The 12,793-nt window shown below is 34.7% G+C and overlaps 1 protein-coding gene across 9 annotated transcripts in view; it reads right to left on the reverse strand.

Moving 5' to 3' along the window:
• Positions 1-12,793, reverse strand: part of LOC126742310 (calmodulin-binding transcription activator 2) — a 999,827-nt gene that overhangs the window by 34,430 nt on the left and 952,604 nt on the right. For all 9 annotated transcript variants that reach the window (XM_050448959.1, XM_050448952.1, XM_050448953.1 and 6 more), the window contains 5 exons: positions 5,197-5,423; positions 4,859-5,134; positions 4,484-4,809; positions 4,175-4,429; positions 4,013-4,122 (listed from right to left, as the gene is read on the reverse strand). In XM_050448959.1, the coding sequence (XP_050304916.1) occupies positions 4,013-4,122; positions 4,175-4,429; positions 4,484-4,809; positions 4,859-5,134; positions 5,197-5,423 (1,194 nt within the window). The remainder of the gene's footprint in view (positions 1-4,012; positions 4,123-4,174; positions 4,430-4,483; positions 4,810-4,858; positions 5,135-5,196; positions 5,424-12,793) is intronic.

Raw genomic sequence — 12,793 nt, forward strand, 5'->3', positions numbered from 1 at the left:
ATAAGTGGTGCTTATTTTATTTAATTTTTAAATTTAAAACCAATAATAGTTTCTGTTTTTGAAAGTGGTAGACAATGGTAATGTAGAAACAGGTAGTCGGACTGACATTGTCCTTATTTTTGGTACAACACGACGTTTCGGTCGGTAAGTATCTTCGACCATTATATATTGTTTATGGGATCAATGAGGCGTGAATTCTGAAGATGCGTGAAAAGAGCGTCTGCTAAAAGAGGTCTCCATATGTTGGGAACATCCACACTGGGTTGGCTGAAGACGCTCTGGTTTTGCGTTATGTAGGCTCCAGAAATTTCCTTTTTCGCTTCCTTGATTGCTTCCTTAGGATTTTTATTTCAGACCAGTGAATGTTATGACCGTTTGTCCAAGCATGTTCAGAAATGCCTGATCTGGCTACTTCTCCAGTGGTTGTCCATTTGCGATGTTCCTTGGTCCTAACTGCCAAAGGTCTTTTGGTTTCGCCAACATATGAGTCACCACACTCACAAGGAATCTGGTAGATGCAGGTCTGTAGATTCTGGCTTTGTTTTGGAAACAGAACTTCTTATTGTATTGCCAGATCTAAAGGCGGTTTTTAGATTAAACTTCTTAGCAATTCGTCGGATTTTCTCGGATGTACCTTTTATATAGGGTATTGCGAGAAGCCCAGTTGATTCATCCTCTTGCTTGGTTCTGGTTTCCTTCGCCATCGACCCCTGGATAGTTTTCTGGATAAGTATTTTGATATAACCATTCTGCTGCAGATCTTTAGTAAGAAGTGCTACGTCCGCCTTAAAGTCTGCGTCGTTATTGCAGATGGTTACAGCTCGGTTGTACAGAGACCTGATGAGTCCAACTTTCGTCGAACCAGAGTGATTGGAATCAAAGTGTAGGTATTGTCCAGTATGTGTGGCTTTTCGATACACAGACGTTCTTATAATGCCTTTTGTATTCTTGACAAGAACCTCTAAGAATGGCAGCGTCGAATTTTTCTCAGTCTCCATTGTGAATTTGATACTTGGCACCATGTTGTTCAGGTGGTGTAAGAACCCCTGAAGTTTGTCTTCCCCTTTATCCATATTTTAGATGATAAATGTGTCATCAACGTATCGCAGCCACATCTTTGGCTTTTGTCGTGCGGTGCTGATTGCCTGTTCCTCAAACCTTTCCATATATATGTTGGCTACCACCGGAGACAGCGATGAAGACCCTCATCCTGAGCGTAAAACCTATCTTTCACTTGAAAATAAGAATTACGTAGGCAGACGGAAGTAACGTGTCATTACTCAGTTCATCCTGGATAATCTTCAGGGAATCTTTAATCGGGACATTGGTGTAAAGACTTTTCACGTCAAAGCTAACCATTCTATCCTCTGGTCCGATGTTGATAGTTCGACTTATTGTGATGTGGGGTAAGTCTTGTACGTACGGCGTACCAGTAGCCAGATCAGGCATTGCTAAACATGCTTGGACAAACGGTCATAACATTCACTGGTCTGAAACAAAAATCTTAAGGAAGGAATCACACTGGCGAAAAAGGAAATTTCTGGAAGCTGCCTACATAACGCAAAACCAGGGCGTCTTCAGTTAACCCAGTGTGGATGTTCCCAGCATATGGAGACCTCTTCTAGCAGACGCTCTTTTCACGCATCATCAGAATTCACGCCTCATTGATCCCATTATCAATATATAAGCCTGCAGAATAGGAAATTGCTTTAGTTTACACTTGATATTCGGCCGGAGATACTTACCGACCGAAACGTCGTGTTCTACCAAAAACAAAGACAATGTCAGTCCGATTACCTGTTTCTAATAATAGTTTCTGTTACAAATAAAAATTGCCGTTCTATATCCTGGACCACTTCAACAGGTGGTTCTTGACGTTTTGTGTGGCATTTTTTACAATCTTGAAGACAAAAAGATGTCTCAAAATTTGTAACGACATTTAAAACCGTTTTTGCACGGAATCGGTCTTCTCAAATGTCACTGAAAACAAATCTCTACATTGTACTGTCGCATTGCCTCCATAAAACCATTTAATTAGTTGAACTCTTTCGGAAGGGGTATAAAGAGCCATAGTGAAAAAAACACGAAAATAACGCTCAAAAATTATTAATGCAACGTGCAGTAACACAGCAAAGTGAGGTCTGCTGACTCCCAGTTCAAAAAATAAAAACGAAAAATTCCGCCGCCTGCAAGCTGCAACCAAGCTGTGTTGCCATTATTTTGGGTAATACGTAACTCACGATAACACGATCTGTATAAAGTAACACTTAAACATATTTTAAGTCTTTCCTCTGATGAAGCTGATCTCCTTATTGCAGTATCAGTTCTTAAAATAATTAATACAATTGTCGAGGTATCTTCTTAGAAACTTAAAAAATTATCATGGTAACTGCGCAGTATATAATACAATGTATGAAACTGTCCAAATTTTAGTCGATCACTGTCAATAGGATGTTCACAAACTTTACGTGGTTTTCTTTTTTTTAATTTTTGCTTTAGTAGAAGCAGCAAAAGTAATGCTCCTGTGAAATTCATAGTTGTTTTGCTGCTACTAACTACATTTTATAGTTGACAGTACACAGTGAGAACTTGAAAATGGTAACTCTGGTATACGATCTTGTTTGACATTAAAATCACTTCTCAGGATCATTAGAATGCAATAATATCAAATGCAATAAAAAATTCTGAGTTTTAGTCTAAGGTTAACGCGTGATCTTTAATTTTTATAATTTTATACTGCTCTTTGGTAAGATCTCATAGACGCATCTGTGGTTTCATCTCCATTGTATTGTACACACTGATAAGTTAGAAAAAGTTCAGAGGAAATTCATAAACTTTTGCAATTTTAAATGTGTTAATCAACATCAATATCTTAATATCTTACAGTTTTTATCTCAGAGAAAAAAAGTGAATGATGTCTCTTATGTCTATAAGATTGTTAATGGTTTAATTGACTATCTGGCTTTCTTGGAGCAGGTAATTCTTAGTGTGCAAATTCGCCTATTGAGAAGAAATGAAATATTTATATTGGGTACCATAGCGCAAGTTATAAAATGCACAGTCTATTGAGTCGATCATTAAGTCTTTCTGAATCGATATTTATCTCGACATTTATCTCATATTTAAAAAATACCATTCGTTCGGTTGCTAGTGTTTCTTAACCAAACTCAGAACGTAGCATATGTCGCTGGCCAACGAGATATTTATTTCGTAGGGTTCTTTATAGAGATTTAAAACTTCTATAGATCAATTAATATATTTATTCTAGACACTTACAACGTTTTTTTTTAATAAAATCCAATGAGAGTTTTAGAAGTTGGATATGTTTTAATTTTTTCGCAACCTACGACATATGTTGCATTTTCAATATTAATTTCTGACAACTGATCACAGATTTTTTAATACACTTTCGTAGAAACCAATCGAATATGTGTTTTCTTTTAAGTTTCAAATTATCAAAAAAAGAGTAGCAATTTGTATGTAAAAAATAACATTTGCAACGCAACTGATTGAAGATGTTGCGTGCTACCACCGTGACACCGCGGTACTCGTAACGCTTTAAAAGCGTATACTACTAAATCACTTTATCTAAAAACTCAATTTGTGTTACCATCACTATAGTTACAATAAGGCATACAAAAATACAAAAATATCATTAAACGTTACAATAGATAAATTTGAATAAGACGTCCATGAGACAATGTGTACAGTCTGTATTATTGTAATAAGAATTACTTTCATCGATTATTAAACCAACCTAACTTAAAAAAAAATTAAATAAAGCCTTATTACTACAATATTAATTAATACCTACGCTTTTCGTAAGATTTTTTAAACAAAATAGCGATAAAAGCAAAATATAGAAGAGTCAATATAGCAGTTTGGTGTGTCAGTTTGACCAAACTGTGTCGGCATGCAAGAAATAATACCTAAGAGTTTTTAGCGTTCTACTTACCCTTAACAAATAACCTATTTTTACTTTATAAAATGAATTTATTTATATAATACTTACATAGAGCAAAATCCATTTTACGTCCGGAAGATTCCAAAATATCCGACTCAAAAGAGTTGTCTCTGGTGGATAAGGAAGACTGAAGGGGCAGAGACATACTTCTATCAATTCTGTAAATATTTCAATGTAATAACAAGAAGCAAAATTTTTTTCATTACTCACTTGGACAACCTCACACTTTCCCTGGAATAAACCTTTGAACTCTTTGGTCTTGTATTTTCCAAAGTTATACTGTTGCCACAGCTCATATGAATACCACTATCGATAGAGGGCCGCTTAATTAGCTTTTGACCATTGCTTCCTCTAGTGCTCGACGATAAATCAGATAACAATGGACTAGGGGAGGAGGTTAAATATTTGTTGTTATTCTCGCAATCCAAGTCAATGCTAAGAAATTTTGACTTGGTACAGTCATTTCTAAAAGTAAAAGTTAACTAGGACTCTGTTATTATAAGTAGCATCAAAACCAACCTTGTAATAGCCCCAGGCCTCAAGAAAACCCCGTCATGGCTTTTACTAGTGGAAGCAATTGAAGCCAACGACCCAATACTGCTAGCAGGGCTAATAACGGTGGGAGAAACGTTATCAACAGAAGACTGGCCCGAATGTAGCATCATGTTTGCTTTATCCCTGCGAACTTCCAGTTTTTCAAGCTCTTCAACCAGCTCTCCTTGATTATTCGACTTTGCACACTCTAGTGCTGTCTGGTGATGCTTATTTTTGATGTTCATAGCAGTATGATTCCATTTATAAAGCATCACAGCTGTTTCTGTATGGCCTCTTTCACATGCCCACATCTGGCAAGGATTTTTGTTTTAACCATTACTAGTGTTAAATAATACTTACCAAAGGAGTGTAACCAAATTCATCTTGACTGAGGGCATCAACTTCAGTTTCTAGGAGCAAAGAAGAATTTTCTGCTCGCCAGTGTAACATGGCACATACCAATCGGGAGTACCCAAGAGAGGCAGCGAGATGCAACAACGTCATTCCTCGATGACTAGCGAACCACGCCACACTTAATTCTTCACCGAACTTCCAGATCCGCGACGTCATGTTTTGGCAAAAGTTAACCAGCCGATCTTCGAAGTTGGGTTGTGTAAACAGAGCTGTATCTTCAACCTATGTGTAAACGAATAAATTTAGTATCTTTCAACAAAATTTCATGTATTTCTTATGCTTACCACATCGTTATCACTGGGTTCCTGTTTTATTTGTAACCGATCGTCCATAGCTTCTAACCGCTGTAGCAAGGTGAATTTAAGCAAGTTATCATTGGATCTTTCGACTTTAGGCTCAGGGGCAGCCACCTGTTCTTCCTTCGGGGGTAGTTTGTATTCGAATATCACAGAGTTGGAGATCACGTAGCCATCACAAGCCACTTGGAGGGTTGCTAAGCCAGCTTCGTGAGCTAACAAAGCATTAGTGGTCAGTTAGGGTGATTTTAAAGCTGAATTAAGAGTATTTTTACAGTATTAGGAATCAATCCAGTTATGCAATATACAGGGTGTCATTGAAATGGTGTAAAAAAATTGTTGCGGTGTGATAGTACTCCTAAAAATTTTAAAAAAAGTTCCTATAACTATAGGGCGGAAAATGCATATTAAGGGAGTTAGGGGCACTGAAAGGGTAAATTTAAAAAACGGTTTTTTGAAATTGTAGGCTTAAAAAACGAGATAAAATTTCGAAAAAAAAATCCTCTGCCATAAATTTTGACCCAAAATCAAATGGTGATACTGAAAAATAATTTGGAAAATCGGAAAGGGTAGTTTTTGCAAGGGTAGGGGGTTAATTCGTGAATAACTTTTTTTAGGTTATTTTTTTCGCAACGTGGGTTCATTTTTTAAAAACTACATACTTTTTCCTACAAAAAAGGTACTCTTGTTGCACATCGCCCAGAACGATGGTTTTCGAGAAAATTGAAGGCAAAAAGTTTGCTCTGATGGGTTGCTAACTGGTTAAACAACATAAACCTATGAAAGTTATGTGGTTTCAAAAGTAAACACGTAGTTATTAAATAATTAATTGAAAAATCTAAATTTTATGATTTTTAAAACATCTTATTGCTTTAAAAAACGAAATAAACCAATTACCAAAATTCCTTATTAAAATAATGCATTTCTTAATTCATTCATAGTAAATGTTCAAAGTGACCACCATTCATTTCAATGCAGACATCTGCTCTTCTTCTCCATGATCTGCGTACCCTGTGGAATATCCCTGGGGTTGTACGAATTTGATTGGAACAGTCGATAATGCGTTGACGTAGTTGCTCTTCAGTATTAATCGGCACTGAGTAAACCAAAGTTTTCAAGTGGCCCCAGAAGTAGAAATCTAATGGATTAAGATCTGGTGATCTTGCTGGCCAAGCTTGTGGACCACCACGTCCTATCCAACGCCTCTTAAAAACTTGGTTTAAATGATTCCTCACCGCTAGCGGAAAATGAGCTGGTGCACCATCATGCATAAAATACGTGATCTGCCTCTGTGCCATGGGAACTTCCTCCAAAAGTGCTGGTAGATCATGTATTAGAAAATTAAGGTAACTTTGACCATTTAGCCTAAAATGTTTATTATTATAAAGAACAAGCGACTTTTCAAAAGGTGTCAAATTAACCTCGGGGGTAGAAAAAATGGTCCAATAAGTCTATCGCCAAGAATTCCCGCCCAAACATTAACTGAGAATCGAATTTGGTGTCGACTTTCCACAACAGCATGAGGGTTCTCATCGGACCAGTGATGTGTATTATGGTAATTGAAAATTCCATTTCTTGTAAACCCAGCTTCATCCGTGCATAAAATATTTACCAAAAAAGCTAATGAATCAAATAAGTATGCATTTAATAAGGAATTTTGGTAATTGGTTTATTTCGTTTTTTTAAAGCAATACGATGTTTTAAAAATCATGAAATTTAGATTTTTCAATTAATTATTTAATAACTACTTGTTTACTTTTGAAACCCCATAACTTTCATAAGTTTATGTTGTTTAACCAGTTAGCAGCCCATCAGAGCAAACTTTTTGCCTTCAATTTTCTCGAAAACCATCGTTCTGGGCGATGTGCAACAAGAGTACCTTTTTTGTAGGAAAAAGTATGTAGTTTTTAAAAAATGAAGCCACGTTGCGAAAAAAATAACCTAAAAAAAGTTATTCACGAATTAACCCCCTACCCTTGCAAAAACTACCTTTTCCGATTTTCCAAATTATTTTTCAGTATTACCATTTGATTTTGGGTCAAAATTTATAGCAGAGGATTTTTTTTCGAAATTTTATCTCGTTTTTTACGCCTACAATTTCAAAAAACCGTTTCTTAAATTTACCCTTTCAGTGCCCCTAACTCCCTTAATATGCATTTTCCGCCCTATAGTTATAGGAACTTTTTTTAAAATTTTTAGGAGTACTATCACCCCCCGAATTTTTTTACACCATTTCAATGACACCCTGTATTTGCGTCAAAATCTATTGGATTCTAAGGTGCAGCAAGTATGCTTTTAATTTGGCAATTCCAACCCTAAGGCATCGCGGTATATCGTTATTAATTAAAAGTTAATAATAATATATGGGTGGAAGTGAAGTTATTCTTTACGCAGATGATATATACTAGATTTCTCTTATATGCAAAAAAACTACGAAAGTTTAGGTGGATGAATGCACAAAGGGTGTGGGCATGTTGAATCTTTGAATCTGAATATACCAAAAGTTAAACACACGATTTGTCTCTGGCAAAACTGGAATATCGTAATTATCCAGAATTAATATCCACAGGCAGGTTTGTGTAATGGTATTATATAGCTGTGTATCCAGTAGTGTGAAGTCCTTTTTGGGATTCTTCATTAGGATTTTGCACATGCTGGCAGGGTTTTCGGGTTGCAATAGAGAATTGATGGGGTTCTAGCAGCTACTGGGTTAATATCACGTATAAATAACCTTGAAGGTAGTCTTTGACTAAGAATGGAATGACAGTGCATGACAGTAGGAAAGTAAATTAATTAACTTGAACTAGATTAATTTTAAATCCTCTAAATTTTAAGAAAATTATTTGTTATACTGTTCTAAGCAAATATACGCCAATTATTTATTTATTTATCAATGAATCTATTTACATTTTAATTATAAAAATCTATAACGCGTTAAATCTAAGTTTAGTGAAAAGTATTACACTCCACATCACTCAATACAAAAACTTCATTTCATATCATATCATATCTTCAGTGGACTAGATTAGTATTTTTGATGATTCAGACATCGATAATTCAGTGAATTACTTTTATGAAGTAGTTTTATCTGCAGTCTCACTCTATGTACCCCAAAAAATATATAAACCTTCCAAGTTTCCTAGTTGGTTTTCTCTAGAATTAAGGAATATTATTTTATCAAAAAAGACTGCTCATGCTAAATTCAAAAGTACTAACTTAGCTAAAGATTATATCCTGTTTGCTAATCTACGTACTCAATGTAAAGTTCATACTGAGAAATGCTATAGATTTTACATTGCTACCTTAAATGAGTCAATTCAATCTGACACCACACAATTTTGGAATCATATTAACTCCTTTAATAAAAGTCACGGTATTCCAAATGCTATGCATTTAAATGGTATTTCAGCAGATTCGGATGAGGATATTGCAAACTTATTTTCTACCTATTTTTCTAGCGTTTATCACTCTGATGAGGTTGAGGTGGGTTGACTAACTTTAATTTTCCAGTAGCATATTCTGTCGACATGCCTTTTATCCAGTTCACTCTGCCTGAGGTTTTTAAATCTATATTTGGTCTTAAGGACAAACTGAGCTATGGTCCTGATAATGTTCCTACCTATTTCTTAAAAAGATGTGTTTATAGTTTGTCTAGACCTTTGTGTACATTATTTAATTTGTCTTTAAAATGACAAACTTTCCCTGAGAAATGGAGTGACAGCTTTATAACTCCTGTATTCAAAAATAGTGACAGGGATGATATAAAAAATTACAAGCCCATTGTTATGTTATCTGCTGTCCCTAAGCTTTTTGAGCTTATCCTGAACAAATATCTTACTTGGCATTGTAGAGGTCTCTTGATCAACGAGCAACATGGGTTTTGGCAGGGTAAATCTACTTCTACAAACCTTGTATTATATCATGACTTCATTGTCAGGGCTTTCGAAAAGGCTCATCAGGTTGAATCCATCTATACTGATCTCTCGAAGGCCTTTGACATAGTCATTCACTCATTGCTCATTTTTAAATTAAGATGCTATGGTTTCCCTAAGTGGTTTCTTCCTTGGCTAAATAGTTACCTACATAAAAGGATACAATTTGTTAATGTAAGGGGTTCACTTTCAGTTCCTATTTTGGTCACTTCAGGGGTGCCTCAGGGGTCACACTTGGGTCCTCTACTCTTAAATTTATTTATTAACGATATTTTTAGTATTATCAAATTTTGCCAATTCCTATTATTTGCAGACGACCTGAAGCTATTTTTACAAGTTCTAAACTTGTCTGATTGCCTGATGATACAATCAGACATAGATTCTCTATATAATTGGTCTGTCTCTAATGGCTTACATCTTAATAAGAATAAGTGTTCTATAATTTCTTTTACTAAATCTAGAAAAGTTGTCCCATTTGACTACCACATAAATGGTAATATACTTTCAAGATTATCGCTAATTAAAAATTTGGGGGTGTTGTTTGACAGTTCCCTGACTTTCATACCCCATATAGATAGTTTGTCTAGTAAAGCCCTTCGTACTCTTGGTTTTATAACTAGAAATACTTAAGACTTTTCAGTAGCTGCCTTCAGAGTTTTATATCTTACACTTATTCGTAGTGTCATATATTATTCTTCCATAGTCTGGTCCCCTTATTATGCTAACCATATTTACAGTCTTGATAAGGCCCAAAATAAATTTCTCAGGACTTGTGCCTGGCGATTAAATGTACGGGATGAGTCTTTATTGGAACTTAAGTCAAGGCTAAATATGACTTCTCTTGAGGACTATCGAACTAGGTGTAATGTGATATTTCTTCACAAGTTGATTAATAATGCTATTGATTGCCCTGAATTGTTATCGCGGATAAACATTAATTGCAATACCAGAGTCCTTAGAGAGACGTCCCTTTTTCTGGTTGAATGTCACCATACAAACTATGGTAAATTTTTTCCAATTAATCGACTCCACATGCTGGAAAATAGATTTAATCAGGCTTTTGACTTAGTGGTTTAAAGCCTTCAAAACTTAAAAGGTGTCTGTGTGAGTTTACTCGTTGAGTACTTGTATGTGATAAGTATGAAATAAATTTAATTGCTTTTACTTTTCTTATTTTGATTATTTTAACGGTATGTTTTTAGTTGTTTTATATTTTTTTTACTCAACTGGGGAAAACTATAAACTATATATTGTTGTATTCATTTTTTTTTGGCCAAGGTTAGATCGTGCTTAAATTTTTCTGGATGTTTTATCTTATTTGTATATCTTGGGCTGCTACAGATTAATATACATTTAGATAGATATATTGATGATTTATCGAAAATGTGGATATTTAATAGATTAAGTTTATCTTATATCTATATCATCATATCTTATTAATATATTTGTTAGGATATAATTTATTTTGTAATTTTGTTAGAATGGAGACATCCCATAAATAAATATCACGTAAGCCATAAGTACATCATTTAACGTAAATAACTAATAAAAGACCATGATTGAAAAAAGAACAATATACCAAATTTGTTTTAGTTTTCGCTGAAAAGTGTTAGAGTCAAACATGGTGTAGTTGGTTGGTTCATGCCTTAGTGTAGTGATATGGTATTACAATAGTTACAGACTGTCTGATATTTCAAGAAAAAATTCTAAATAGCTGAGGACAGTCTATAGAAGCATTTGTTACTTTATGTAGAAAAGATACATCGAGTAGAATTCTTCTTGACTTTAGTGTAGCCAAATTTAGACTATGCCTCACACACTGATTTTTGCATTCGTTGTATTCGTACCTGTGATACTTCTAAATGCAGCAATTCCCAAAAATCTGTCTTCTGGACTTTTTTGAGCTGGTCAATGTAACAGCTGGGGAGCAAACAACTGGCCGATCTTCCATATTTGGTCTAACAAGGGAGCAATAAAGCATTCTCCAAGTAAGCATAGATAAGTCAATACTTAATCTTTCTCTTTTAGAGCCCATTGGAAGATTAGTAATATTATTAAGTAAAAAAAAGTTTCTTGATGGCATTTACTTATTAGTGAAGATCCTCTTATAGAAGAGCAGCACCACTGAAAGACTCAATACCTTTAAAAAGTTTTGACATCCTCCGCAAACAACAGACCACTAGCAAAACAAAACAGAGCCACAATTGGAACGTTGTGCTACCCCTGATGGCATACATATTTTATCAAATAATGAGCCTGTGAAATTGACCATTTGAGTTCTCACTCCAACAAACTCAGATATCCACTGAAGAACCGGATGCACAATACCTAAAACCTTCAGTTTTCCTATAAGGGTTCCACAATTGACCCGATCAAAAGCTTTAGAGAAATCAGTATAGATACAGTCAACCTGGGTTCCCCCTATAAACTATTGCATATTTGCATATGTGAATATTATACAAAATCAAATTGCCGTCAGCGGATCTACCTTTCATAAATCCAAATTGTTCCAGAATAAAAATAGTTCTTAAACTCCAGCTTAATCTCTTACTAACAAGACAACCTCGTAATTTTGGTAATTCTGATTCGTTAAATACAGCGCGATAGTTAGTCATATCACTTCTATTACCAGATTTCAAAATAGGTTTTAAGTAAGTTTCTAGAGTATAGGGAAGTAACCTGAACTAAGAGATGAATTAAAAATAATGTAACGGTATTGTAAACATCAAGAAACGAGCTGATTCTCCGTCATTCCGATCAAGTCGCACACCATACGACGTCTCGTAGGTTAGCGAGAATCTTCCGAAACAGCATTAGCCAGCACAGCCGAGTATATAAGAAGCCGCATAAACTTTACTGCGCAGTTTAGTACCGTAAGGTTCAAAATGCTGGCGCGAAATCTAAATCAGACATAAATAGTAGTAAATAAATACAGTGAACATAAATATTTTTAGTAGTCGAAAAAAATCGTGTTATTTATTCATCGTGTGTAAGTGTGTAAATCAATTTACACACTAACACACACTCAAACAATCGACTATTTTCGATTGTTTGAATTCACACTTACGTACAGGAAAAACGCTATAATAATCCATATTGGTTTTGTAATTGTACACGACAAATGTATACAAAAAATTATGGAATTCCATCTGCTCCAAACAACATCCTGTTCTGAGAATAAGCAATAACATTATATACTTTTGCAGTCGACAAAGATACAGTACTCAAACCATTTTAAATTTCAAAATAAAAAAAAGGCAGAATATTGAGCTCCTTATCTGAGTATGCTTACGAAAAGCACTCAGAAAACATATTTGTTGCGTCTTTAATATCCAAGCTAACCTTGTTCATTTTATGTGCAAAGGTCATTTTAGAAGTAAATATTAAATGTACCTTCCTCACTTTGCATAAATGACCAAAAAACTTTGGATCCGCAGAATCTTGTTTTCTATTTTATTTTACTGTTTATAACAAGCACCTCTTAAAACTTTTAATTGGTATCTCACAGATATAAAAAGATCATAATCCACTTGTAGCCCACTAATTTTAATTTTCTTTTTATTATAAATTTTTATTTATGTTTCAAGTTTTATTTTTAATTGTCTATTAAAAATTAAAAGCGAAAAAAACATCAGCTACTAAAAAATTGTGGT

The sequence above is a fragment of the Anthonomus grandis genome, chromosome 11 (assembly GCF_022605725.1).
Source record: "Anthonomus grandis grandis chromosome 11, icAntGran1.3, whole genome shotgun sequence".
Classification (NCBI taxonomy): Eukaryota; Metazoa; Arthropoda; class Insecta; order Coleoptera; family Curculionidae; genus Anthonomus; species Anthonomus grandis.